Source organism: Hylobates moloch, unplaced genomic scaffold (genome assembly GCF_009828535.3).
Source record: "Hylobates moloch isolate HMO894 unplaced genomic scaffold, HMol_V3 SCAFFOLD_20, whole genome shotgun sequence".
NCBI lineage: Eukaryota > Metazoa > Chordata > Mammalia > Primates > Hylobatidae > Hylobates > Hylobates moloch.
The window spans coordinates 24916982-24943485 of record NW_026652295.1 but is presented as its reverse complement, the minus strand read 5'-3'; the positions used below and the strand labels follow the sequence as shown (position 1 = coordinate 24943485).

The window sequence follows — 26504 nt, the reverse complement described above, 5'->3', positions numbered from 1 at the left end:
CATACATTTACAGGGGGTACAGCTAGGAATCAGACACTGTTCCTGTACTTATGAAGGTATGTCTTCAAGGCCTTGCACAAACATTGCCTCCTCTGAGGTTCCTGAGCAGCACAGGTAGACCTAAGCCCCTTTCCACACCACTGTTTCTCATGAGTATGGTTCCATCACACTGTATTGTTTTGGGTTGGGTTATGGGTCTGTTTCCTCATAGCCTGTTAGCTCATGGAGGTACCATGCCCATCTTTTGTCTTCTGATGCTTCTCCCAGTTTGACAGCCATAAGAGGTGTTTGTTCCCATCAGCATTTATGACAGCAGAGCTACAGTTGGAGGAAGGAATCTTCTGTCTTTCTGCCCTCATGAAGTCACGCAAAGGCAGCAAACCATCTAGTCTACATTATGGGCACTTACTCATATGCCAGACACCTGAGCTAGGGAGAGGGCTAGTGGAGGACGATGAGGGAAATAGTCATGTCATGCCGACCCCACCTTCTATCATTCTTCTTTCCAATAACCATTGCTTGCAACTCTTCAAATCATACTTCTTTGCTCACACTTGCATCCTTCATATGACCCTATGCATGGTAATGGGAGGTGGATCAAACTCCTAATTCTATATTCTTCTGGCAAATGTTATCATTTTTCCCAAGGGTGAAAACAGGCAATGGCATTAGTACGTTATCTTTATTTCGAAGGTAATGGTTTCCAGATTGCTTATCTGAGAACATTGATTATTTTGGATTTTGGAAACAAAACCAAAGTTCACCACCCTGAGCCAGTCCAAACTAAAAATGTAACTGAAGAAGGCCCAAATGCCACTTGTAAAATCATTTTATTGGTATAAATATACATATGAATAAAATGCTTCCAGCCTGTAATGTAAGTGAATATTTGTGAAATGTCTTATAAAGAGTAGTATTTTGATTTTTACAGGTGTCAAAGTATTCTCTCTTAAAATCACACATTAAAAGCTAATATGCAGACAGAAATTAAAGGCCTTCAAAAGCATGAATATTCATAAAACCTCATTCCAATCAACTATATACATTAATCTGGGCACGTGGTAAAATCAGCCGTGGGCCTCTCTCACTCTGTTCTTAGCTGTGCTTGTTGATGGTATGCAAAGGTCACTGACCAAGCTTTAAATGTACAATTCCACATCAGGAAGGAAGAAGTTCCCCATGGGAGAAGGTAAAAACCATACCCAAGATCTAATATATATAATCTATACAAATTATTAGTGTGCTCTGTTAATATAATTACAATGTGCAATTGCATACATCAAGAATAAATTGCTATATTGAGTCCTGTGCAGATTTGACACAGGTACACTCAGCAGTACTCCGAGGTCTGCTGTGGTGTTACTTGTGTGAGTGTGTGTCCAGTTATTTCATTTATCTCCAAAAACTCATCTTGCAGGGCAATCTGTAGCTGCCTCAGATAAATTCAAGTAGGGCCCATGGGATAATTGCTGGCTTTCATTAAAGGCATATGAAGGAATGTTTAGAAATCAAATGTAAAGGGTTGGAGGAAGACCAAACAAATGTGCTTTGATTACCAAGAAATGGATCTGTTTCTATACAAAAAAAAAAAAGGCAGGGGATGGGGGTGGGGGAGAAATAAAGAAAAAGAAGACAATAAAGCACCCAGAGAAGAATGCCTGGGAAGAAAAGATGTTGCCCTTGGTTCCTCTCTGATGGCTACCAAAGCACCCTGCACAGGAAGACTTCTGCAAGGGTGACCTTTACACAAAAATAAACTCTTTTTCTGCTTCTTCCCCGGAGTCACTAGATTTGCTGCCTTGATGGCCATCTTTACTGGAGGACCGTTGCTTTTGTTCTTGATACTCCTGGGCCTGCTGGCCCCAGCTTCTCCTTGAAACTGAAATAAAAAGGGAAGTTTCACAGTTTATTGACAAAGTAATACCAGTGGCCTGACTGATAATGGGCTGAGATGCAGTAGCCTTGAAGGTTTGGGGGAGGTGAGGGGGCCAGGGTGAACTTTCTCAGAAACAAACTTGCTATTATGTTTAGAGACTCTAGACAGAAATGTAAAACAAACCAACAAAGCAGAAACAAAATGAGCAAACACACACAAAAACACAGTCTATGACAGGGTGAACCTCTCATAGATGTGGGCAAGAATCTGAGGTTAGGACTCTCGAGGAAAGGGGACGCGGAGGGAGATGCCAGGAGGGAGGAGGGCTTTGAAGCGGTTCTGCTCCAGATGACCTCCTCAGTCGTAGCTGCCCCCTCATGCAGCAGAGAGAACAGGGCAGACAGAGCCTTGAGGAGATGCTGGGTGGACAGATGTCCCATTCGATGCCTTCTGCAGATGATTTGGGGTTTGTCATTCCTGCTTGCGGGACAGGATATCAGCAAAGGCCTCAGGAATCTTTGTCAGACCTTTCTGTGACTCGGAAAACCTCAGTTTCACCCTCTAGGAAATAAATACTTTAAAGTCTAGTGAAAAAGCATTAAATACTGCCTATGACACATTCAACCATTTTGGAATCACCCTCCAGGTAAAAGAATTACCATTATTGTTGCCTGCTCTGATTACACATAAATATGAAGAATCCACTGAGGCTTTATAAAGCAACGATGGGAGAATCATTACTGGAACGGAGCCTCTGTTATGTGTTAGGCACTCTCTGTTTTATTATGGCTATTCCTCACAATTACCTTCTGTAAGGTAGGTTTTGTAAAACTTGAAACCAGGATTTAAACTAGAGCTGTCTCTCCAAAGCCTATGTTCTTTCCAACTAGAACATGGCTTCACTGCTATGATACCTTGGGAAAAGGTTCAGATGCTGTACTCCAGCATAGCTATTAAGGATTATTAAATACTATTCATCTTGTCTATTGTATAGACAGCTCTTGAGCTAAAAATACTAAACCCACACACTGTGTGCCAGCCTGAAGGAAGAGTACAGCTACCTCATCACTTGGAAGTTCCAATGATCTAACCAGGAACACATTGCATCAGTCCTTTAAAAGCTATAGGATTCATTTGATGCTTCTAATCACTTGATTTTTGCAATCTGCTAAAAAAAAAAAAAAAAACTCATCTTGCCAGGAGCTGGCTATTAAAAAGTTGAACCCACTGAAGAGTGTTTCAAGGAAGTGAAAGCTCATTAAACCTAACAGTCAAAATGCAAACCTAATAGAGTACTTCTCTTGCCAGTACTGGTATTAGAGCCAGATTCTGGTATTTAGACAATAAAAATTTAAACTTTTAGTTAATGACATTAAATTGAAATGACTCAAAACTCTGAAAAGAAAAAAACCTTTCAAATCTGATAATAAAAGTATGTAATTTCTTAAATTGTGACTTCTTTTTGTCCAACAGATTCAGGCAAATTCTCAAATCGGGGGAAGAAAGCAACAAATATTATCACTGATTTCTATTATTTTTTCTTTTTAGAAACAGGGTCTTGCTCTGTCACCCAAACTGAAGTGCAATTTCTATTTTTAAGTTTGTGTTGGGTAAAAAAATTAAATGCACTTGTTTGGTCCTTTCAAAACTGTCAGTAAGCCAGGTTTGGAGAATGAAGGTGAATAAATGTCGATAAATATTTTGCTCTTTATCACAAAACCAATTTGATACTAATAGACAAAGAATCTTTTCATTACTAAGAACAAAAGGAAGTAGGGAAGACTTATATTATCTTCACCCTGAAAACATTTTACAATAAACCCAACCTCAAACTAGAGCATTTCTTGTGGTATCTGCTAGAAAATATTTTTTATCGTTTTAAAACCAAAGTAAGTTGTTCCTCTATATTAAATGACTCAAAAATACACTACAGGTTCAAGGGAAGAAACAAATATAATACACTGCTCATTTGTCTTCACAGCAAATATATTTGTTCTAATTCTTAGATTTAATCCTTTAAATCTAACTTTGATTATCCTAATCAAACTTTTCATTCTTCCCAATATTTTTGTTTCCTGGCAATCTTGGGTCTAACTCATGTTGTATGATATGACATAAGAGTACTTTCTAAAAATGGAGAAATTCAAGAAACCAAAAATGTTTATGTCACAGATAAAAAACTGAGATAACCCTATAGACCAGGGTCATTACAACAGGCATGATTAAAATTCAAAGAAATCCAACATAGAAATCTTCCTGCAAAAAGTAGGTTGTCCTTCAGTCTCCACCTAAATGTTGATTCTTTAGAGTCACTGACACCAGGCTTCCGAATTCTCCAGGTTGTAGGAGGAAAAATAATATATTATTTCAAGAGGCTGTCAAAGAATTTCACTATGGTGGCGACTTTATTTAGAAATTCATTCTAAATATATTCACCTCCATTGATTAAACTCTACCAACTGTGAATATGCATGTGATAATGAGACTAGTACCATGCTGACATGTTCTTACTATAGTAGGTAAGCACCATTCAAGAACAGGAAAACTAAGGCATAGCGAGATCAAGGACCTAAAGTTATGCAATTAATATGATGAGTTTGAAGGTCAAAGCATTTGTTCTTCTAGTCTCCAGCCTTATTAGTCCAGATCCCTAATGTGAACAACTTTGTAGGGCGAACGTTCTTTGTCGTTTGTTTTCCAGCCTTAAGGGAACATCTATTTGATTGCATGTAATTAAGATGTTGACTACAACTATATTGAAATAGGTTTAGTCAGGCTTCTATTAAAAGATGGTCTAAATAGAATTATGTCTGTTTGAAACTTAAAACTCGGGCCGGGCGTGGTGGCTCACGCTTGTAATCCCAGCACTTTGGGAGGCCGAGGCGGGCGGATCACGAGGTCAGGAGATCGAGACCACGGTGAAACCCCGTCTCTACTAAAAAAAAATACAAAAAATTAGCCGGGCGTGGTGGCGGGCGCCTGTAGTCCCAGCTACTTGGAGAGGCTGAGGCAGGAGAATGGCGTGAACCTGGGAGGCGGTGCTTGCAGTGAGCCAAGATTGTGCCACTGCACTCCAGCCTGGGTGACAGAGCAAGACTCCGTCTCAAAAAAAAAAAAAAAAAAAAAGAAACTTAAAACTCCAGAATGTATGTATGTATGTATATATGTATGCATGCATGCATGCAAGCATTTATTCATTTATAGCTACTGAGTCTCACTCTGTTGTCCAGGCTGGAATTCAGTGGCGCAGTCATAGCTCACTGTAGCCTCAAACTCCTGGGCTCAAGTGATCCTCCTGTCTCAGCTTCCAGAATAGTGTAGACTACAGGTGCACCTCCTCACCACACCCAGCTCATTTTTTACTTTTATTTTTGTATAGACAGGGTTTCATTTGTTGCCCAGGCTGGTCTCAAATTCCTGGCCTCAAGTGATCCTCCAGACTCAGCCTCCCGAAGTGCTGGGATTACAGATGTGAACCACCGTGCCTGGCTAGAATTTATTTTTAAAATATTTATAAGATTTAGACTTTTTACAAATTCAGACAGACCTCCTCTTAGGCAGCTTGAGTTAATGCTTGCTTTTATATGGGATGAAAAAAATCCGATTGTTTCACAAACACTTCTTCAATGCAAGTATTTGTTAAGAGTGCTAGAGTATCTCTATGCGTGTGTCTATATACATATTTATCACTATTTTACATACTTTTAAAGTTAATAGAAGATACTCAAGTAAATGAACAGGTAATTTACTCAACACAAACACTCCATGTATATACACATCCTGTCTATAGTGGCAATAATTGGTACAGAGAGGCTCGAATGTGAAATCTGTCATTCTTGAAGATGATTTGACATTGCATATATGTGATAATTTTAAAGCTTCTGAAACATGCATATAAATGCAGAATTAGAGAATCATATGAAAATTTGGTATTTTCTCCATTGTAAGCTCCACTGACATCCATATTTTCCAGGAGAAAAACACTGTGATGACCTTAAAATAGTATTCAGTAGTTGGCCCTGATTTTTTATACTTTCTAGCAAGAGCCCAACATGCCAACCGTTAAATTTATCTTCAAGAACTCACTTAGGGGAAGCAGAACTTGAATCTGGTGGAAAAAGTAGAGCAGAGCACTGGCTTACAGACTGCAAGTCACAGCCAAGTATTTATTGGCTGCAGCTTGGATTATGGAAGAGGCAAGTGACACATAAAAGGAATCTTAGATGCCCTGTACAAACAGGAGCCATTACAATGCATTCAAAGCCAAAATCAATTATTTTCTTCAAGAAAATAGGACATACTCTTACAAAAACATCACAACTTATAATTAAATGTAGAGGAAATAATATGAAATAAAAAAATGTGCTTACAAATATTTCTAGTAAAAGAAATTAAGCATTTTACCTGTCAAATCAATATAATAGCCACACAAAACATAATATTCATGATAAAAATATGCAGCATGCTTTGAGAACAATATTTGAGAACAATAGCCTCTGTTTGTTTCATGAATACATACTTTAGGAAAATAAGGCTGTTTTAGTGTAAACAAAGCTGCTCTTAAAAGACTTAAAAGAAAGTACAAGTAATTATTTAATAGAAATGATCTGCTAAATGTCATTTTTTTAACCAGGAACTATTCAGAAAGCAGACTGCTACGCAGTTCTCAAAGGTGAAGACAGTCAAGTGCTAGGAATCGGCACTAACAAAACAAAATTAAAATATTATGCATAAAATCACTTTAATTGAAGCTCCTGTAAAAATTACTTCTTAATGTCTGTCATTATTTCAAGAAATCAAAGCAGAAAAGTAAATACAAGATGGTCCTATTTAACTCCATCAAAATTTGACCAGCTCCTCACAATGAGAATTTTAAGCTAAAGAGGTCATGAACAAATCTGAGACAGATAGAGAATCTCTTCTTGCTTTTCTATAATGTGGGTTATCTCTATGTTTATCCTCTTTTTACTCTAATGCAAAGCCTCACTAGATGATCAATAGGCACTGGGTGGCAGGTAGCAGGGAGCATCTCTTTTTGTGTTGTATACAGTGTTTTTAGTGGCCTCTTGAAGAAGGAACATTGCATTAATGATGCTTTGTTAATAATCAAGTGATATAAGTCAATGAAAACAATAGTTCAAATGTAAAGCTCCCGAATCCAGAAACATCTATGCAACCTTTGGTATGCTTCACAAAAGGGGCAATATAGAGACAGGGATTCTGGCCTAATAAATTCTCAAAAATAACTCGTCAGAAAATAAATGTCTTAGATGTTTATTTATGTAACTTTTCTAGGACTGAAGATAGAGATTTTCTTGGCAATACGAGAGAAACTTTTTTGTAGAGAGGAGTTATTGTAACTATGTGTCTATAAACAAATCCACTACAAAGGAAATTCTGTAAAAGTAAAGGGTCAACTCAACTGGCTTTCTCTAGGGCAGGAGCTACCCAGCCCAAACAGAATGTTTATCCTTATGTGTCCTATAGACTTTGCTTTATGCTCTGAGAGGTGTCTTTAACCCACCCTGCCACCTAGCTAGTACATGCCAGAACCCCAGGCAAGTGAGCACATGTGGCTGAGCCCATGGCACTGGCTGAGAAGGCAGGCTCCAAACGTTGTCCCTGGCAGGCAGTTGGTAGATGTTTTTTTGTTTTAAAACCTGTATCAAGGAAAATTCTCAAAGACAACAGTTCCCACTTTCAGGTATCATAACTCATTGGGCTGTTAAGCTGTGAAGTGTATCACAAGAAGTTTATTATCAATAGTAAAGTGTGAAAATTCAAGAATGGCTTATCCCTTTGCAATAAAGAGAAGGTATCCCTATAATAAGGTCACTCCCATTAACTTGTATTCTGAAATGCTTTCTTGGGAGGCAGTGAAGGGCATGGTGTTACAGCCTGAATGCTGGGCCACACCTGATCCCTGGGAGCCTACATACATGCATCTATTAACCCCTGATACGGTTTCACAGGAAGAAGAGAGCCTCATTCCAAGAGCAGAAGTCCTTTAAAGAAATCTCACATATCAGAATATGTTATATTCCTTACAGATACTAAGATTTCCTTTAACGGATTTTTGAAGTCATGTTTATAAAAAGTTAATATATTAACCAGAGAAGAGATGAGTACTTTAGGCACAAAAAAGACATTTTTTTCTCTGAGTCAGCAATACTTGTCCTTCAATTTCCCATTGGAGGGCAAAGCTGATTTGAAATCTGTCTCCTTTTTGTCTCTTGGGATTGTTCTCACCTGAACAGAACATTACAGAATTTACTACAGGGCCAAATGAAAGACAGAAGTCAGAGAGTAACTCCTAAAAAACGGAACAAATTGTTCCTGATGGTTGACAAGTTAAATGGTACTTTTTCTTTCTTACTAAAGGGTGATAAAATGATAAAGGGTGAAAGATCATGTGCATGACCCAACGTCTGCACTGAGTCAGTGACTTTTTATTGATCCTTTCCTGAAAGAGTGTACGATGTTAGGCCAATATTCTTTAAGGATATAAACTCTGTCATTCTAAGAATCTCTGATCCAACCACAGTTGAAACCTAGCAGGAGAGTAAAGATATAAAGGAAGAGAATAGGAAGTCTAACCCCAATTATAAAAATAAACTTGCATGATCACAAAAATTTGAAAGGACAAGTCACCAGAGTAACTTGATCTTCCTCATAAGAATTTCTAATTTTAGATTTTTAAGTCAATATTTTTTTTGCCCCAAATAAAAGGACCATCCTGTTGAGATTTAGAAAAAAAAGAAAAAAAAAAAAAACCTCTCTTGTATGACTAATCCCTGACCCAGTCCCATGATAGAATTTACTCAATTACAGTTTGTTTTTGTTAGTGCCAGTTCATAAGCTTCGGGTCAGTGAGGGATGATAATCGAAGGCTCTAACCATTTGTTGGCTGTGACTTCCTGTGCCCAATTGCATTCACTTCCTCTTCTGCAATGGTGGAGTACAGTTTTGAAGATCTTTTCCCTCTACTGGAAGGCTTGCCACTGTCATGATCTGAATGTCTTTTGTAATAATCTCCTCTTTGCACTACTGAGGAAAAGGGATTTATTTTACCCTTTATATTATTAGCACATACATCAATGTATTGACATGAATATTTAAAAATATAAATATTAAAAATTAAATATCAGCTTACCCACCCCACTTAGGATTCAAGGAACCTACAGTGTTGGTCCTGGGCAGATATACATCATTATCTACAGAATTCAACAGCCAACATTATGGAAATGTGCAAAATGAGGTGAGCTGCAAGTCTGCCCCAAAAAGGTATTAACAAAAAGGCTCCAGTATTTCCATTTTGATTCCACGATGGATTAATGAAAATCACATTCACTATGGAATAATCCAGAAGAATCACAGCAATTTACCTGCTTCAGAAATTAGTTGGGCATGCTAGTCCAAAGGGAGGCAAAGAACAGAGAAATGAAGTAATCAGCATGAATAATAGATAAGAAAACAGAAATGAGCACAATATGGACAGTTTATAAAGAAAAAGATAGGACTCACAAGTGGCTGCCATTTCTGAGTGACCTTAGTGGACAAGCTGATAAAGTCAAAATCTTACCACCTCAGACATTTACAGACTGTTCCCAGACTTCATGTACATTTTCAGTCCAATTTCAATACCAAGTGATAACATCAGGATGACGTCTATGATTAACTTATTCTGGATCCCAGATGGGAAAGTCATGGTCTCCATCCCTACCGTCTGACTGGAAAGAAGGGAGGGTGAGCCATTCCTAAGATTTGCTACTTGGGGAGGGAGAAGGATGAGGAAGGGAATCAAACATCTACCCCTAAAGCTCTGAAACATTTAAGGAGCAACACATTCTATTTCTAACTTCCTGGGGAAAGAACACTCAACTTTTTCATGGCAGCTAAGAGCCTGCAGTGGTATCCAGTATCTCCCCGACTTTGCTAACAAAAGAGGCTCCATGATCTATATTTGTACTTGTGAGGCTGAGGGGTTACTCTAGGCCTTGTTTTGATCATCTATAGGCATCTAGAAAACACCATTTTCCAGAAATGTTAAAACAATGATTTTTGTATTCAACCTTCTGATCTTTTTTCTTCTATTTTTGTAAATCTTTCAATATTTCAATTGCTTCAGACAAGATAGATGAACAATCCTACTTAGCACTACCATCCCTTCCTCACCTTTCTTTTTCTCTCCAACTGAACTCTTTCGGGCATTTTCAACGCTTCCTTAAAAGTAAAGATGTAAAGTCAGCAGCTGCAGAAAGGATGGAAAATTAGGGTAGGAATGGGAGAGGCACTTGGTGGTGAGAACTGGACTGTCAGAGAATACTTGCGGGCTCAAGTCTCTCTGAGATGGCACCACCAAAGGTCCTTCCTTTTACACCAAGTCTTCCAAAGGCTTCAGTTACAATACTGAACCCTGTATTTATTTACATCATGTAAAATGACTATAGATACGAGCTACTTTTCAAAAGCTTTAGTTTCTCTATTTGACAGAAGTGGTTTAGCAGCTTTGGTCTCAACCCAACCATCTTTTATTTATAGCGAATAAGTGAGTGTAGCTTCTACCCAACAAATAAATCTATAGGATGGAGATAAGAAAGCAGGCAGTGTTATTGTTTTTATTAGATTTCCAAGCCACAAGGACAGTACTCAGTAACACTTTCTATTAACTTCAACCCAATACTATTATCAAGAAAAGAAAATAGGCCAATGTAGGAAGAGAACAGAGACAGAGAAATCAAAGGATTCTAAAGCATTAAAAAAATCTAAAATAAAACGCAGCAACTCCAAACCGCAATGAGAGCCTTCTGGGTGTAGACGACTTGTGTGGCTCTAGAATTTCCTTACAGGTGGGGCTCAGAGATGGCATTTACACTATACATTACATAGGACAGAACCCCAAAGTCAATCACACATTTAAAAGAAATGGCATGGGTGCTGAAGCCACAACCATGCCTCACCTTTGACAATAACTGGTAACAGCTCAATCTGATTTGGGAAGAATTAGCTTGGGGATTAGCTAATTAGCTTGCTGTGCTTCTACCTCAGCAAATTAGAAGGAACAAACTGGTGCAAAGTCACCCTGAGAATGTCCATGTCTGCACTTCTGAGAGTAAGGAACATCTGACCTTGTGACTGAGTGAGCACAGTGAGCTGCAGGGTGGCTCAGCCCCGGGGGTGCTGTTCCTGAACTATAGCAGTAGTGATTTGCCACAACTAGGAAAAGATTTCATTGAAAACAATGGGACTCAGAAATCTATAGGTAGCCCCAAATACATCATAAAATCATGTTTAAGGAGCTCCTAATATGCTGGAAGTCAGTTCAGAAGCATCTAGAAATTACTCTTGCAAATAAGTTAGACCTTTGGGTTGGGTGTCTCAGCTGCTTTTTTCATTTGTCATTAAGATCCAATGTCATCAATCATGCTGGATCAAGTTTCTGAACTAAGAAACTACGCCATTTCCAAAAATTTAACCCAAGGAATGTTGACTTTAACAAACTCTAAGATATTAGTAAAGTCCAGGATGAGTTCCTTTATTTTGAAATGTCCCTCCTTGAGGAGAGCTAACCAAGAGAAAAGAAATCCTTACCTTCCTGTGAAAATGTCCTGGGGCTGGGCTGGGGGCTACTCTGGCCATCTCTCTCTTTGTCTAAAGGAACTTTTTTCAGGACAGGTGGAAGAAGGGCAACTTTCGGGCTAGATGGAGAGTCTGGAATGTCATCTAAGGAGACACAAACACGTGAATCAAACTGTTCCACAAACTGGATTCCAAGAACATAAAGCCTGGTAAATCTACATATATAAATAAGTCATTTAAAAAAATAAAGCATCATAGAATTTTTCTGGCCAAAAATTAGTTTTGTGTTTTTGCTCAGTGAAGTAACATCCACAAACAAAAGGGAAAAACAATGAATACTTATAAAAAGTTAATATCTGCACAAATATGAATCTATTCTGTAGATCAAGAATTTCAATGTGCAGATATTTGAAAATAAGACTGTATGTGAACCACATGTTCCTTCTGACTTAAACACAAAGGCTGTTTGGTTTTCATAAAATATGTAATATTTATAAGACACTGCATTGTCAGTGTCTTATATACACATACACATATATGTATAGTGACTCTTGTACTGGGTTGTCAAACCCAGTACAAGAGTCACTATACATATATGTGTATGTGTGTGCATGCATGCATATATGTGGGTCACTAACAATAATTTGGAATCATGGTCTTTTAGAACCAGAAGAGACTTTGGGCACCGGACAAATGAGATTAAAAACGAAAAAGATGACAAAATAGCTAGGACTAGAATTCTAGTCTCTTTTCTTTTTTTTTTTGAGACGGAGTCTTGCTCTGTGGCCCAGGCTGGAGTGCAGTGGTGTGTTCCCGGCTCACTGCAACCTCTGCCTCCTGGGTTCAAGCGATTCTCCTGCCTCAGCCTCCCAAGTAGCTGGGATTACAGATGCATGCCACCATGCCAGGCTAATTTTTTGTATTTTTAGTAGAGACGGGGTTTCACTGTGTTAGCCAGGATGGTCTTGATCTCCTGACCTCGTGATCCACCCGCCTCAGCCTCCCAAAGTGTTGGGATTACAGGTGTGAGCCACCGCGCCCGGCCAATTCTAGTCTCTTAATTCAAAAACCAGGGCTGTTTCACTCTAATTGAAAGGATCTACCACAAGCTTGTCCAACCCATGGCCCACAGGATTGGACAAGCATGCAGCCCAGGATGGCTTTGAATGCAGCCCAACATAAACTTGTAAACTTTCTTAAAACATTACAAGATTGTTTTGCTTTAAAAAAAAAAAAAAAAGTCATCAGCTGTTGTTAGTGTTAGCATATTTTGTGTGTGTCCTGAGACAATTCTTCTCCCAATGTGGTCCAGGGAAGCCAAAAGACTGGATACCCCTGACTACTGGAACATTCTCCTTCCTTTGCTGTTACCAGCAAGGTGGTTCTTAAGTTGGTGTGTGAGTGTCTGTGCACGTAGGAGACAATCTACAGCCAGGTTCTCTTCAGTCTTACACTTTCAGTCGCCTACTTGCTTAACCAAAATAAGCAGGGATGTGATAAGACATGTGAAGATAACACTATCCACCTTCACAATCTGTCAGAGCTGTGGCGGAAAGGAAATGAGATGGTGTATTTGAAAATGCCTGCTGAATTCCCAAGCTCTATAAAAACATAGGTTTATTAACATAATTCTTGATATACTAAGTGCGATGAAATAAGTGAACACATTTAGTAAATAAACAAAATAAAACTTCTTGCAACAGAATATTGGGAATTCAGCTAGTTTTATATTCAGCATTAGAAACTGGGGAGTGGTCCCCCTTTATCCACATGGGATACAATCCAAGACCTCCAGTGGATGCCTGAAACCGTGGATAGTGCTGAACCCTACATAAGCTGTGTTTTTTCCTACACACACACACACACACCTATAATAAAGCTTAATGTATAAATTAGGCACAATAAGAGATTAACACTAAAACTCAATAATAGAATAATTATAACAATATACGATAATAAAAGTTATCTGAATGTGGTCTTTTTCTCTCTCTTGAAATATCTGCACCATGAATAACTGAGACTGTAAAAAGCAAAACCTTGGATAAGAGGGGCCTACTGTACTCTACAAACTAGGTTACTGTACAAACTAGGTTCATTTTATAAGAACTGTTTCTTTATTGCAGACTAGAGACACACCCAGCTGATGACAATGTTAGGAACAAGCCTCCTTTTGAGTACTTATTTGCTTTGCTTTCTATTAAAAATTTTTTCCATTTTTCTTTGCTTCCATTCTCTCCACTCCTTCTACATGAAGACATTGGGTATGTACCAAGAAATTTTTTGTGTTCCCCATCATAAACTTTGGTTTGGGAAAAAGTTTGAGTAGAATTAGGAAGTCTTAAGGGGTTTGTTTCAAGACTTAGTTCCTTGAGGTAAAGCTAGTACACCACTTTCTTTGTGGCTTCTCTTTGGAGACAGTTCACTGGTTTTCTCAAGGGACCAACGGGCTATGAAGACCAGGGACCATCCAAGCTGGCCACTTGGGAAATGAAAAAAATACATGAGGGAACATGGGAAAGAATCACAAGTGGAAGAAGTTTGGACACACGGGATTCTACCTTTTTGCTCATTCTACCCAAATCATCTGCACATTGATAAATTATTAGGATGAGCTGCGCATCCTACTTTACAATATACATGTCCATGGGGGAGAGGTCAATAGAAACACAGTTACCACGACAGTTGGTGGAGTCAGAACATCTGGCGGCTACACAGACACACCAGCTGTGTGACTTGGCAAACTCAGTATCTCTGTGCCTCATATTCCTCATCTGTAAAATGGAGCAGTGATGAGGGTATTGAGAGTTCATCATAAAGCACTTACAACAGTGCCAAGGACACAGCTAAGTGCTCAAAGATTAGCCATGATGATGATCTGACTATATATTTTTATCCCTGTTTGACTAAGTTTTGTGGGAGAACAACGGGAAGAGGTGAAGAATTGATGTAACTTTCATTATATTACCTATCCTACTTTTGTATATGTTTGAAAATTCTTATAATGGTAAGTTAAATTAAAAAAAAAAAAACTAATGTGTGTGTGTGGTTTTTTTTGTTGTTGTTAAACGTTTGTTTTGTTTTTTTGAGATAGGGTGATAGGGTCTTGTCACTCAGGCTGGAGTGCAGTGGTGTGGTCACAGTGTGATCACAGCCTAAATTCCTAGGCTCAAGTGATCCTCCCACCTCAGCCTCCCAAGTAGCAGGGACTACAGGTGTGCTCTACCACACCTGGCCTTATTTTGTGCAGGAGAGACTAAGGTGAAGACCAATCCATTTCTAATATTTTTAAGTTTCTTCTACCATTAGATTTTCTAAACTAATAGTCAGCAAACTTTTTTGTAAACGGCCCAAGAGTAAATATTTTACACTCTGCAGACCATATGGCCCTGTTGCAAGTATACCACTCTGCCACTGTAGTGCAGCCACAGCCACAGATGACACCAATACAAATAGTATGGCTGTGTCCAGTAAAACTATTCACAAAAACAGGCCCATTGTTTGCCAAGTCTTGTTCTAAACCCTTGCTATATCACAGAACATGGCATAAAAACCGATGAGCTTGTGCTTTCCCCATTTGTAGCCTTCCTCCTTAAACTGCTGCTTTTCAAAGTGTCTGAACACCCTGGAGGCAAATACCAGAAAGCCAAGCCAAGCACTGCAGATGGGTCAACATGACAAAAGACTGATTTCCCTGTCTTGCCTACAAACTAGCCTGTACCCCTGAAAGCAAGGACAGCCTCAGAGTCCCCAACTCTCACACACGGTGGGCCTCAGCATTAAATAAAAGAATCCCTCAGCTCTCATCACTTTCACAGCTTTGCACAGGTTTCTTGTGATCCCCTCCTGCAGAAGCTGCTGTACGTCGCTCACCAGCTGCCCCAGAGTCTGATCCAGCTGGCTCTGGGAAGCCACCTGGTCACGATGTAACTCCCTAACTGCAAAACTCTTACCAGGCCGTGAGGCGGTTCTTGGTTTCTGCGGGATGACGGGCCGTGCTGCCAGGCTGGGTTTGGGGGACTGCAGGAGGGGCTTCGGGCTGGTAGGTGTGCTGGATAAGCTCCGAGACCTGGAGCCTGCTTCCGCTTTGGGTTCTGCTTTGGTATTCTTTTCTGGTGTTCCCAAACCAAAGCGGTTCTCTGGAAGACCTGGGTGCAGTTTAGGCACTGAGATGAAAAAGGCCACTTTAAAAATCAAAAGTCAAAGAAGCCAATAACTTGAAGCTAGAAGTCTGGTACAAACTGCTGTAATCATTTGCCATCGTTTCTCATCATGGATGTTTTAAGAATATTTTAAGAATATGCTGTTCTAGCATGTTTTTAAAATCAAAACATGCTGGAGGAAGAGTAACGTTCTTTGTAGAAAAGCAATAAACTTTTTGGTTCTTTTCTGATCACCCCTGACTGTTCCAGGGATGACAAGCTTTTACATTTAATAGCGTACAGTGCCGTAATCACATACAAGGAAAACAGTGGTTCTTCATGCATTTCAAATATTCGGGTCTTTCTCAGATCTGGCACAAGGTACAGGTATTACCAAATGTAAGTGCCTTGGTTCTGGACAATAAGCAGTTAGGACTCTGGCTGCAGGTTCTGAGTGAGGAGGGTGATGCTGATGGCTGCAATCTCATGTTTAGTGAGAACAGCTCCAGAAATGTCATCTCATCCCCCACCTCCATCCATACTGCTGCCTTAATTTAACAAAACAACTGGCAAAAATAAACCCATAAAATGTGATTTATCATCCAACTGTTACTGCACCAAGATACTGTAGCTATGCATAAGAATCTCAAATAGCAAAATGAGGATTCTATCACACAGTTAACACATTACTCTCCAGTTGTCATCTAAGATATTTTCTTATTTTCTTATACCTAAAAATTCAGAGGGACAAGGGATATTGGATTTCATGCATATTCAAGCTGCAAAGGAAGCATACTGTTCATACCAAACAAGACAGCCACCCATCTTCCATATGTCATGCATGGCTTATTCTTAAACACAGCAGCCATGATCCTGTACACTGCCCCCACCCCCAACTTTGCCAAAATGCTCAAAGTTGAGAAGTTTGCAATGAAAAAATAGTCAGAATTTCCTCCCTTTGGGAAATCAAAAAGTGCCCTATCCAGGCACAATGCTACAGTGGGGTAGGATGCGCCCCAGGGGAAGGTAAGGCAGGTGAAGGGATGTGGTCTTTCAGATGATAGCTGAGAACACACAACAGAGATCGGTTCTTGCCTCCCTGTTTAAGTTTTTCTTCTGTCAATCATGTGACTCTGCAATCAGAAGGTAAGCGCTTTTCCTAAGGGGGTGATGGCAATGGCCTGACTTACCTGCCCCACCTCCATCCAACCGCTCTACGCTGCTCAAGGCTGGGCTGGAGGAATCCTGGGATACGGCATCATTCCCAAGCTTCTAAAAAATTCAAGCACCATCCCCACAAAAAGTGCACATTTATTTAATGCAAAAGTGAAAAAACAATGCAGATAATAAATGACAGCAAAGAAGGGCTCTTTAACTCAGCCGCTGTTACGGTGACTGTGCCTGAGCTGTCTCCACAGGCTCTCCTGCCAGGACAAAGCTGTGAGAAACACATTCTATTCTGTGTTTAGGGTCAGGGCTCTGGGGTCCAAAGTGTGGCCGGTTTGGTTCCTCGGAAGGCTCCTCACAGGTGAGAGATGCATGGGGCCAGGGAAAGTCAGTGGGCTTGGTGACCTTTACTGTTTTTCTTGTTGAACATCTATGCAGGCTCTGCAGCCCCTGATGCTTTATGTGATGAGGGCCCTTGCATGCTAGAAATGTACAGAATCTGCTTTAGGTTTGGTTTCCAAAAATCTAGTTTTGGCTGGGTGCAGTGGCTCATGCCTGTAATCTATCTCAGCACTTTGGGAAACTGAGATGGGATAATTATTTGAGGTCATGAGTTTGAGACCAGCCTAGGCAACATAGTGAGACCCCCCCATCTCTGCAAAAAAATAGAAAAATTAGCCAGGCCTGATGGCATGCATCTGAAGTCCCAGCTACTCAGGAGGCTGAGGCAGGAGGATCACCTGACCAACCCCAGGAGTTCGAAGCTGCAGTGAACTATAAGCGTGCCAATGCATTCCAGCCTGGGCGACAGAGCAAGACCTTATCTATTAAAATATATATATATATAAAATTTTCAAAGCAGAAGAAATCTTTCCAACCTCAATGATAATATAGGTGAAAGGGGTCCTGAAAGAGGCAGGGTCTTCCCTGCTCTGAGGTAGAACCACAGGACACAGATCTATTATTTAGGAGGCAAATACAGATACACAAGACTGAATAAATTTTTTAAAAATCTGCAGGTGGGAGGAATTAGTGATGGTGAAGATGGTGATGATGGGGAAAGTAAAACGCCACTGTCTTGGGGTAGGAGTGGAAAGTTTAGAAAGTCTACACTAGACCGAGGCATTTAGATACAAAAAAAAGATATACAAAGCAAAGTCTGGTGTTTACTTCATAATATCTAAGAATTATATTGACAAAGATGGTCCACATCTACTGCCTAACAAGCAAAAACAAGGTGGACCAGTAGACCAGGAGGCATGATGATTCCCAAGGCAGTCTGACCTTCAGACTGCTGGTTCCTGCTCATCTCATGCTTCTGACAAACCTAAAAAGCTCTGCAGCCAATTTCTAACTTTAAACTGTGTTTGATGATACAGGAAGGATTGTTTAAAATGCAGGTGACATAAGCCTCACTCCCTGGATTCATCAATCTACCCCAGTCACACACTCCCCAGCAGTGCTGGTTCTATCAGAAGGAAGCACCCAAGTGGCAGGAAGGCTGAGGAACTTCTCAGGAAGATGACAGAAGTTCCACTGTCATGAATGCAAGGTGCTGAACAGGTCTCCAGGAGGAAATGTGTATACAAGCACTGCAGCTAAAACAAGCACATTATTTGGCATCACTATGGAAAAGTGATCCCCTAAAAAGGAAGTCCCATGCCAGCCCTCTGTGCCCAGGACAAGTGTCTGCAGGACAGGGCTGGGGACCATCCATGAAGGCCCCTTCCACATCCTTCCCTTTCAGTTTCTTCCAAGTGCACGGCAGGCACCTGAAAGTGAGGACCTCCTTAAATTCTGTACCCTGGGAACCCCATTTGCCTGCATCTCTAAAACAATCCTGGGAGTTGTTTTCTTTTCCCTCCCAGATTTTTAAAGTTATTTATAAATCTCAAAGTGACTGTGGGGAATAAGGATAAAATAATATAATGCCCATTGCCTTTGTATGTGGACAGACGACTTGGAGGCCCCAGAGGAAAATATATGAACTCTAAGTATTCACTGCTTATTTCTCTCTTTTGTCAATAAATGAAAAGTGTCATATCTTCATACTTACAGTTCTTTTTCTTTAAAAAAAAATATATATATATATCTCAAATGCCAACGATGCAAAGAGAACTAATTAGAGGGTGAAGATATCATATATTTTTTCAACAGTATATTGATCATTGATGCTAATTGTTGCTACCTTTATAAAGAATACAGTCATGGTACTTTAGGAAAAAAATGTTCTAAAGCTAATTTTTGAAAAACTTCATTATTTAATGATTTTGACAGAAGACCCATGACAGGTCTGAATTTTAAATAGCAAGAATTTTTAACGATGGTTGTTTTAAAGTGACACTAGATGGCGCTAACAGATCATTAATACTGGGTAAGCCCTAAACAAATATAAAACCATAAGGATTTTGTCACTTTAAGCCAATTTATATATCAAATCCAAACTACATGAATAAAACACTCTAGTACATATCATCTTTACACCAAAAAGAAACTGTTAATCATGAAAAACATAAACAGCATATTAATGAAAACCGCACATTCATTGTTATAAAGAAATTCACAACATGGATTAAAATTTTAACATTTCCTTGGGCATCTGACTCACTAATGACATGGTTGTAGTATTATCCAGAATTCTGACCAGTGAGGGCCACACCATGCCTCCTTTGTTGAGTGTTGTTATGTAGTCTCTCCCAACTCTAAGGGTTGCTCAGTGAGTTAGGAGGGATCTGCAATTAGAGAATTGCTAAATAATGTTGATGTTGGTGGGAGAACTTTGGTGAATAGTTGTAAGATCAGGTGGGAAGTGGAGTTTAATTTTTAAACATTAGTTGTTTAGAAGCCATATAAAAGAGCTCCCTACACCTGCCATGTAGTTAATTGTTTACTTTCTGAAAGTCAAGGGCTCACCGGGATGAACTGTTTTATTGTGATACTTCAAATAAAATAGACATGTGATTTCCTTTCTTTGGAGAACCAGTTGTGTAAAAATAATGGAGCTCAAGATAATGCACAGAAACCATAACCTGACTTAAACATGAGCATGTTCATCTTATCACACAGATACAATCCTTCACGTAGTGACAGGAGAAAATAGGGGTAAAAAGAAAAGTGAAAACGACTCCTTATACTTTAAAAGGAGGTTTGAAGAATAAATAGTGTTTTAAGTCAGATTTTGGGGGAACTCAGCAAGTTTTAAACTATGAAATTTTTCTTTGTAGCAACAGATGATACATATCAATGGTCAAATATTCAATTAATTCTAATAGAATACTTTGACTTTTTTGTCTTTGTCTTTTAAATCTGGAATATAGCAAGGCATTCTTAGGTTTAAAAAGAGAACAATTTTTAGGTTTGAAAAGGGAGTAAGTTAGAAAATAGTTTCCATTTTTATGTATAATCTAGTTTCAGTGTTTTTATTTCCCTCTGTTAGTTCACCTATCTTCAATATTACCCTCAGTCTTCCATTTGGATTCAGCTGACTGTCTTTTCTCCCAGACATGAGCATTTCCCCTGAACCCAGAACATCCCTGACATGCTTCCACGACATGCACAGGAGGCCCCTGGGCAGGTGGGAAAAGACTGGAGTCTTCAAAGCCTACCTTAGAATGCCAGCACTCCACAACAGCGTGACCCTTGGGCCAAAGTGAAAACATGGCCATTTCTTTAGGGTCTGTGCTCCAGGTTCTTTAGCAATAAGTTATGGTTTTGGATTTCTATTTAACCAACAGGCTATTTTTATTTTCTCACCCAAATAAACCAAGTGAGGGCAAAAACACAAACAAGGACAACCAAGTCAAAAATGAACCCCCACTTATCTCACAAAGACAAGGAGTAGATTGGGGGTTACCAGAGGGCAGGAAGTGTGGGGGCATGGGGGGAGATGAAAAGAGGTACAAAATGGGTACAAAAACACAGCTGATAGAAGAAACAAGACCTAGTATTGGACAGATCAGTAGGGTAGCTCTAGTTAACAATAATCTATTGTCTATTTCAAAATAGCTAGAAGAGAGTAATTTGAATATTCCCAGCATAAAGGAAAGTTAAATGTTTAAGGTGATAGACATAAAAACATCACAGGCACCATGAAAATACGTGCATCTATTATATATCAAATAAATGAGTGAATTAAAAATAGGTCCACCCTTACCTTCTGTGCACATGCAGCTCTCTTCTCTTGCTTGGCTTTCATCTCTGCCAGCAGACCACTGCCCATCACCTGGACCCCATACCTCCGCCCTCCCTGGGGGCTGCTCTTGCTGTCACTCCGTTCCACCTTCCCTATTTCTTCCCCTTGACTCTCTTCAAAGGAGTCAGGTGTTTTTATCTCCTCTATCCGTTCAGAATTGCCATTGTGCTCAGCGGCCTTTGTGTCCTTCCTGGGACAGTCCACAGGTGGACTTCTGACTGTCCCTTTTGGTGAGGAGGGTTCTTCTGTCATCAAGATCGTTGGTGGTCGCTCAGATTTGGACCGGGACTTGATTAAATTGAGAAAGCCACTACTTTTCCGAGAATCTCGCTTTTTCTTTTCATCTCCTCCTTCATTAAGCTCATGGGACTCTGAGCCTCTTGTTGACCATTTCCTGCATTTCAAACCAAGACACAGATCTGTTGTTTTTACTGTAAATAAGTTCCAGCAAGAATCAGTCAAAATATAAATATAGAGATTGCTACATATATAGTAACCATTCAGAAGCATTTTTAAAGGTGGATTTGAGTTACTGCCCTTAGGAAACAGAAAGGAACGTGGAATATCATCGTCATATTCACATGTGAGAAAACTGAGGCACACACACATTAAGAATGAAAGATGAAAATGTAACTGGTACAGCCAGTTTGCTAGCTTACTCTAAAAGTAACCCCTCTCTCCCTTTGTTTCTTGTTTTATATATGTATCTAACTACTTGCTCTGCTTGAGAATTCCAAAGGGTATCTTGAAACAATCCAGGCATAAAACAGAGGTGGTGGTGCAATTTTCTCCCTTCTAAGTAGAAATTGGTATGCAGTTAGTCCATAACCTAACCCCTGCCAAGAGGAAACCAACCAGACCTCCAAATAGTCCATTACTCAAGATAGTCATCAGAAAACAACCAACAGAACTGCACCCCACACCACTCCTGTGCATGGTTTCCATGCCGCCTTTCACCTTAAAACCCCTTTAGCCAGCCTGAAAATTTGAGATGGCTTTTTGGGACTTGAGTCTGGCCATCTCCCAAGCTGTCAGCACTTGCATAAACCAAACTTTGCTTCTCACGTGTTTGACTTTTTGAGGGGCAAGCAGCTAAACCTGAGTTTGGTTCCAAAAGGCAGAGAGTATGCTCTGGGAGAGTTTTCAGAAGGAGAATATGCTGAAACTTGGGAAATGGAAGGGGAGAAGGAGTCAATGAAATGAGCTAAGTAGGAAGTATCACAGACAACTTGTCTCATTTAAAGCTGGCAGACTGAATATCCACTTAGCTCCCCTGAATCGCCATTAAAATAATAGCAAAGGATTTATAAAAGAAAGCATAAGCCCTACAGGGGAGAAAAGGCAAAAACATAAAATTTGCAAGCCAAAATACACTAGTTATATGTGAAAATTGAGTTAATAGATCAGAGAAAGCTGAAACCTAAGACAACAGTGGGGGAGACCAAGAAGCATGTGATTTGTGCTGGCTCCAAAAGGAGGAGAAGCAGGCACCTCTGCAAGTGGAAGTGAAGGGGAAATGAAGACAGGAAGGTTCTCTTCTTTGTGAAGCCCATTCAGAAATTCATCAGACCCTCTCCCTAAACCACAGAGCCAGTGATGCCCACCCCATCACCCAAGTTCACTCTCTGGAGAGAATGAACCAAAGAAGCTGAGCTGGGGGACAATAAATGCAGCTGAGCTGAGTGAGGATCACGAAACAGGCTCAAGAAAGCCTGCACAGTGAGCAGTGATGCCCCCGGGACCCCTTTTCTCACTCTGCATGCCAGAATCAGGCAGGAAGGTTTATACCCACCAGGCAGGAGATCGAAGTTTCCAAAGCTCAACAGAAAGGACCTAAAGATTCTGAGAGTCAGGGATACCCTCTTCCCCAACAAAATGGTCCAGGAAGACCACCCTACATGGAAGCCCACCAGTTGACAAGCTCTACCCACAAATTTCAAAGAAGCTCTTTGGTGCCCCATTCCTTTTCAACATGGAAGAGAAAAAAATATTGCATCCACCAACAGGAATTATAGCAAAATGTGATAGCAGAAGTAGAAAACTCAAGGTTGGAAGATACAACTGAGGAAATCTTCCAGAAAAACAAAGGGAATATAAAGAATTAAAAAATAGGAGAGAAAAGGTAGGAATTAGTGGATTAATAGAGGAAATAAAAAATCTGAATAATGGCCTGGGCATGGTAGTTCATGACTGTAATCCCAGCACTTTGGGAGGCTGAGGTGGGCAGACTGCTTGACCCTGGGAGTTCGAGACCAGCCTGGTCAGCATGGCAAAACCCCATCCCTACAAACCATACAAAAATTAGCTGGGAGGGGTGGTCCATGCCTGTAGTCCCAGCTAATCAAGAGTCTGAGGTAGGAGTATCACCTGAGCCTGGAAGGTCAAAGTTGCAGTGAGCCATGATCACGCCACTGCACTATAGCCTGGGTGATAGAGTGAGATGTTATCTCAAATAATAATAATAATAATAATAATAATATAAGTTAAAGAAAAAAGTACACAGAAAAAAGGAAGAAATTATGAAAGAAATAATTTTTAAAAATTCAGCAACAAAGGACATGAGTTTCCAGATTGAAACGGCTAATGAGTGCCCAGCAAATTGTTTTTTTTTTTTTTTAAATTAAAAAGTAAAAAGCCCACCTCAGGGCACATATCATCATAAAATTTTAGTACACTGGGAATGCAGAGAAGATCCCAAATGCTTCCAGAGGAGAGGGAAAACAAAAGTAAGTCAGAAACAAAAGATCAGGACTCGTCAACATCCGATTCTCATAGCAACACTGGAAGCTAGAAGATAATTGAGCAAAGCTATCAAAATGCTAAGGTACAACGAAGACCAACCTACAATTCTATACCTAGTGACACTATTAATCCAAATGAAAGATATGCAACAGTTACAGAAACTTGTTTTCCAAACTCTCTTTCTCAGGAAGCAATTCAAGAAGGTGCTCCACCAAAACAGGGGCATATACTAAGACCAGCGTGGGCCAAAGGAAACAGAAAAATGACACAGAGATGAAGCGAAGGGAATCCCCCAGCAGATGATGAAGGGAGATCCCAGACAACAGCAGTGGACTGGGCCTAGAGGTCACACTGGAGCTGGTCAGATGCTGGTGAGAGGTGTGTCCAAGAAGAAAAAAAACTGAAAATACTTGAACGAATTGAAAGGAAATTTGTATCTTTACTGGAGATTTAGGAGATAAGTCAGTGAAAGGAATGCAGAAAACAAAACAAATGAAAAAGGGGGCAATAATTAACACCAAGGAAAACAAAAAGTTCTATAGAAAGAAAATGTAATCACAGTATACGATCTAACACAGTTGTCAATGTTTACATGGTTAGGATGAAGCAAACACTAAATATTGATCTAACCAACTGCTGTGGTTTGTCCCCATCAAAACTCATGATGAGGCTTGGGCTCAACATGAGTTTTGATAGTATTGGGAGGTGGTACCTTTAAGAGGTGATTAGGTTATTAAAATCAATTACTGAGACTGGATTAGTTCTCATGGGAATGGATATGTTCTTGAGAGAGTGGGTTGTTATGAAGTGAGTCAGCCTCCTTCACCCCTCCTTTCTTTTTGCACACACTCAATTCTCCTTTCACTTCTCTGCCATGCCATTATGCAGCATGAGGCCCTCACCAGACGCCAACCAGTGTGGCCACCCAAACTTGAACTTCCCAGCTTCCAGAACTATGAGCTAAATAAACCTCTTTCCTTTATAAATTACCCACTCAAAAGTATTTTGTCATAACAACAGAAAACAGACTAAGACACCAATTATGATAAAATTAAATAAAGAAGGTGGGGCAAGGAAAAGTGTGTCTAACTACGTGTGTATGTGTGTGTATGTGTGTGTGTGTGTGTGTGTCTGTGTGTTTGGTGACAGAGTATACAGGTTGAGTATCTGCATCCATAATTTGAAAAGCTTCAAAATTTGAAACTTTTTCAGCACCAACATGCTCAAAAGAAATGCTCACTGGAACATTTTGAATTTCAGATTAGGGATGTAAAACCAGCAAGTATAATACAAATATTCAAAAAAGGAATCCCAAATATGAAACACTTCCGGTCACAAGCATTTCAGATAAGAGATACTCAGTCTGTATTATCATCATCTAAGTAAGAAGTTAGCGGTTATAGTACTATCTAAAAATGAAACACAGAAAACAGTAAAAGAAAGGATGCTATTAAGACAAATGGAAGAAACAGCTAAAGGAATAAAAATTAGTTGCCTCTGGGGAATAGGGAGTGGGAAAATAATAAGGAACTTTTTTTAAGCCTTTGTAGAACATCTGACACTTTATGAGCATGTATAACTTTGATTTTCAAACTTCCTTCGTACTACTTCATGATTTTACCTATCCTTTGACCTTTAAAGATTGGACTGACAATAATCTATTTATAAAAAAATTTCAAATCACAACTTTCAGTAGATTCCATCATATTATTTGATGATGAAAATTGATGTATTTATTTCTATTTGTGCACGGAAACATGAACGGAATCTTCCTTGAGCAGTATCTTTATAAAAAAATATATTTTAGGCCGGGCGTGGTGGCTCACGCTTGTAATCCCAGCACTTTGGGAGGCCGAGGCGGGTGGATCACGAGGTCAGGAGATCGAGACCACGGTGAAACCCCGTCTCTACTAAAAATACAAAAAAAAATTAGCCAGGCGTAGTGGCAGGCGCCTGTAGTCCCAGCTACTCGGAGAGGCTGAGGCAGGAGAATGGCGTGAACTCGGGAGGCGGAGCTTGCAGTGAGCCGAGATTGCGCCACTGCACTCCAGCCTGGGCGACAGAGTGAGACTCCGTCTCAACAAAATATATATATATTTTATACCTTACAAAATTTACCCAACTTTCATTCAGAGCCTATTAAAGAAACTAGCATTAACAGGAGAGAAAATCACACTGGGGCGGGTATAACAATACGTACAGTTCAGATCGAATGCTTATAAACCACCTCATTAACTGAATATAAATTTCAGAAGTTTAAAAAGAGTAAACAATGGTATCTGTAAATTATATGGAGATGAGTCGAGATTTTCTCCATTCATTTAACCATCACTAATTGAGGGCAGACTATATATTATGGGCTGTGTTAGACATTGAAGCTATAACAAAATAAGGCCCAGGTATCGCTCCTGAAGAGTAGCATTCTATTTGGGAAAAAAGACTTGAAAGCAAATCATTAACAGTGATTTCCCATTTTGCTATATGTTTGTGTTGGTTTTTCTTGAATCTTTTACATTGAAAACACATTCATCTATTCCTTCAGTTATAAAAAAAGTTTTAAATCAAACAAACTCTTAAAGGATTACGTGGGCTTTAACAGATGTGTGTGAAGGATGGAAAGAAAAGTATTAAGTCAGCAGTAGAGAAACAGCAATTAATTCATGGGGGGGTGGGTGGGAGGAGCAGTTCCAGAAAAGCTTCAAAGAATAAATGACATTTAGGTTGGTTCTTGAAAGACAGGAGAACAAAATTTTGCCAAGTATAGTATGCTAAGCTTCAAGGCCAGTGTCAAAGACGACAAATAATTGGG

At 39.7% G+C, this 26504-nt stretch overlaps 1 protein-coding gene across 15 annotated transcripts in view; it reads right to left on the bottom strand.

The window, feature by feature from the left end:
* Positions 1 to 677: 677 nt before the first annotated feature.
* Positions 678 to 26504, bottom strand: part of CARMIL1 (capping protein regulator and myosin 1 linker 1) — a 337716-nt gene continuing 311889 nt past the window's right edge. For 3 of the 15 annotated variants that reach the window (XM_032141201.2, XM_058432045.1, XM_058432051.1), the window contains 6 exons: positions 20915 to 21347; positions 16785 to 16866; positions 15406 to 15618; positions 11468 to 11599; positions 8774 to 8923; positions 1598 to 1879 (listed from right to left, as the gene is read on the bottom strand). In XM_032141201.2, the coding sequence (XP_031997092.1) occupies positions 1743 to 1879; positions 8774 to 8923; positions 11468 to 11599; positions 15406 to 15618; positions 16785 to 16866; positions 20915 to 21347 (1147 nt within the window). In that variant the 3' untranslated portion in view covers positions 1598 to 1742. Of the gene's footprint in view, positions 1880 to 8773; positions 8924 to 9261; positions 9287 to 11467; positions 11600 to 15405; positions 15619 to 16784; positions 16867 to 20914; positions 21348 to 26504 lie in introns of those variants that run through there. The other 12 variants (XM_058432044.1, XM_058432046.1, XM_058432050.1 and 9 more) reach the window with 12 other exon arrangements.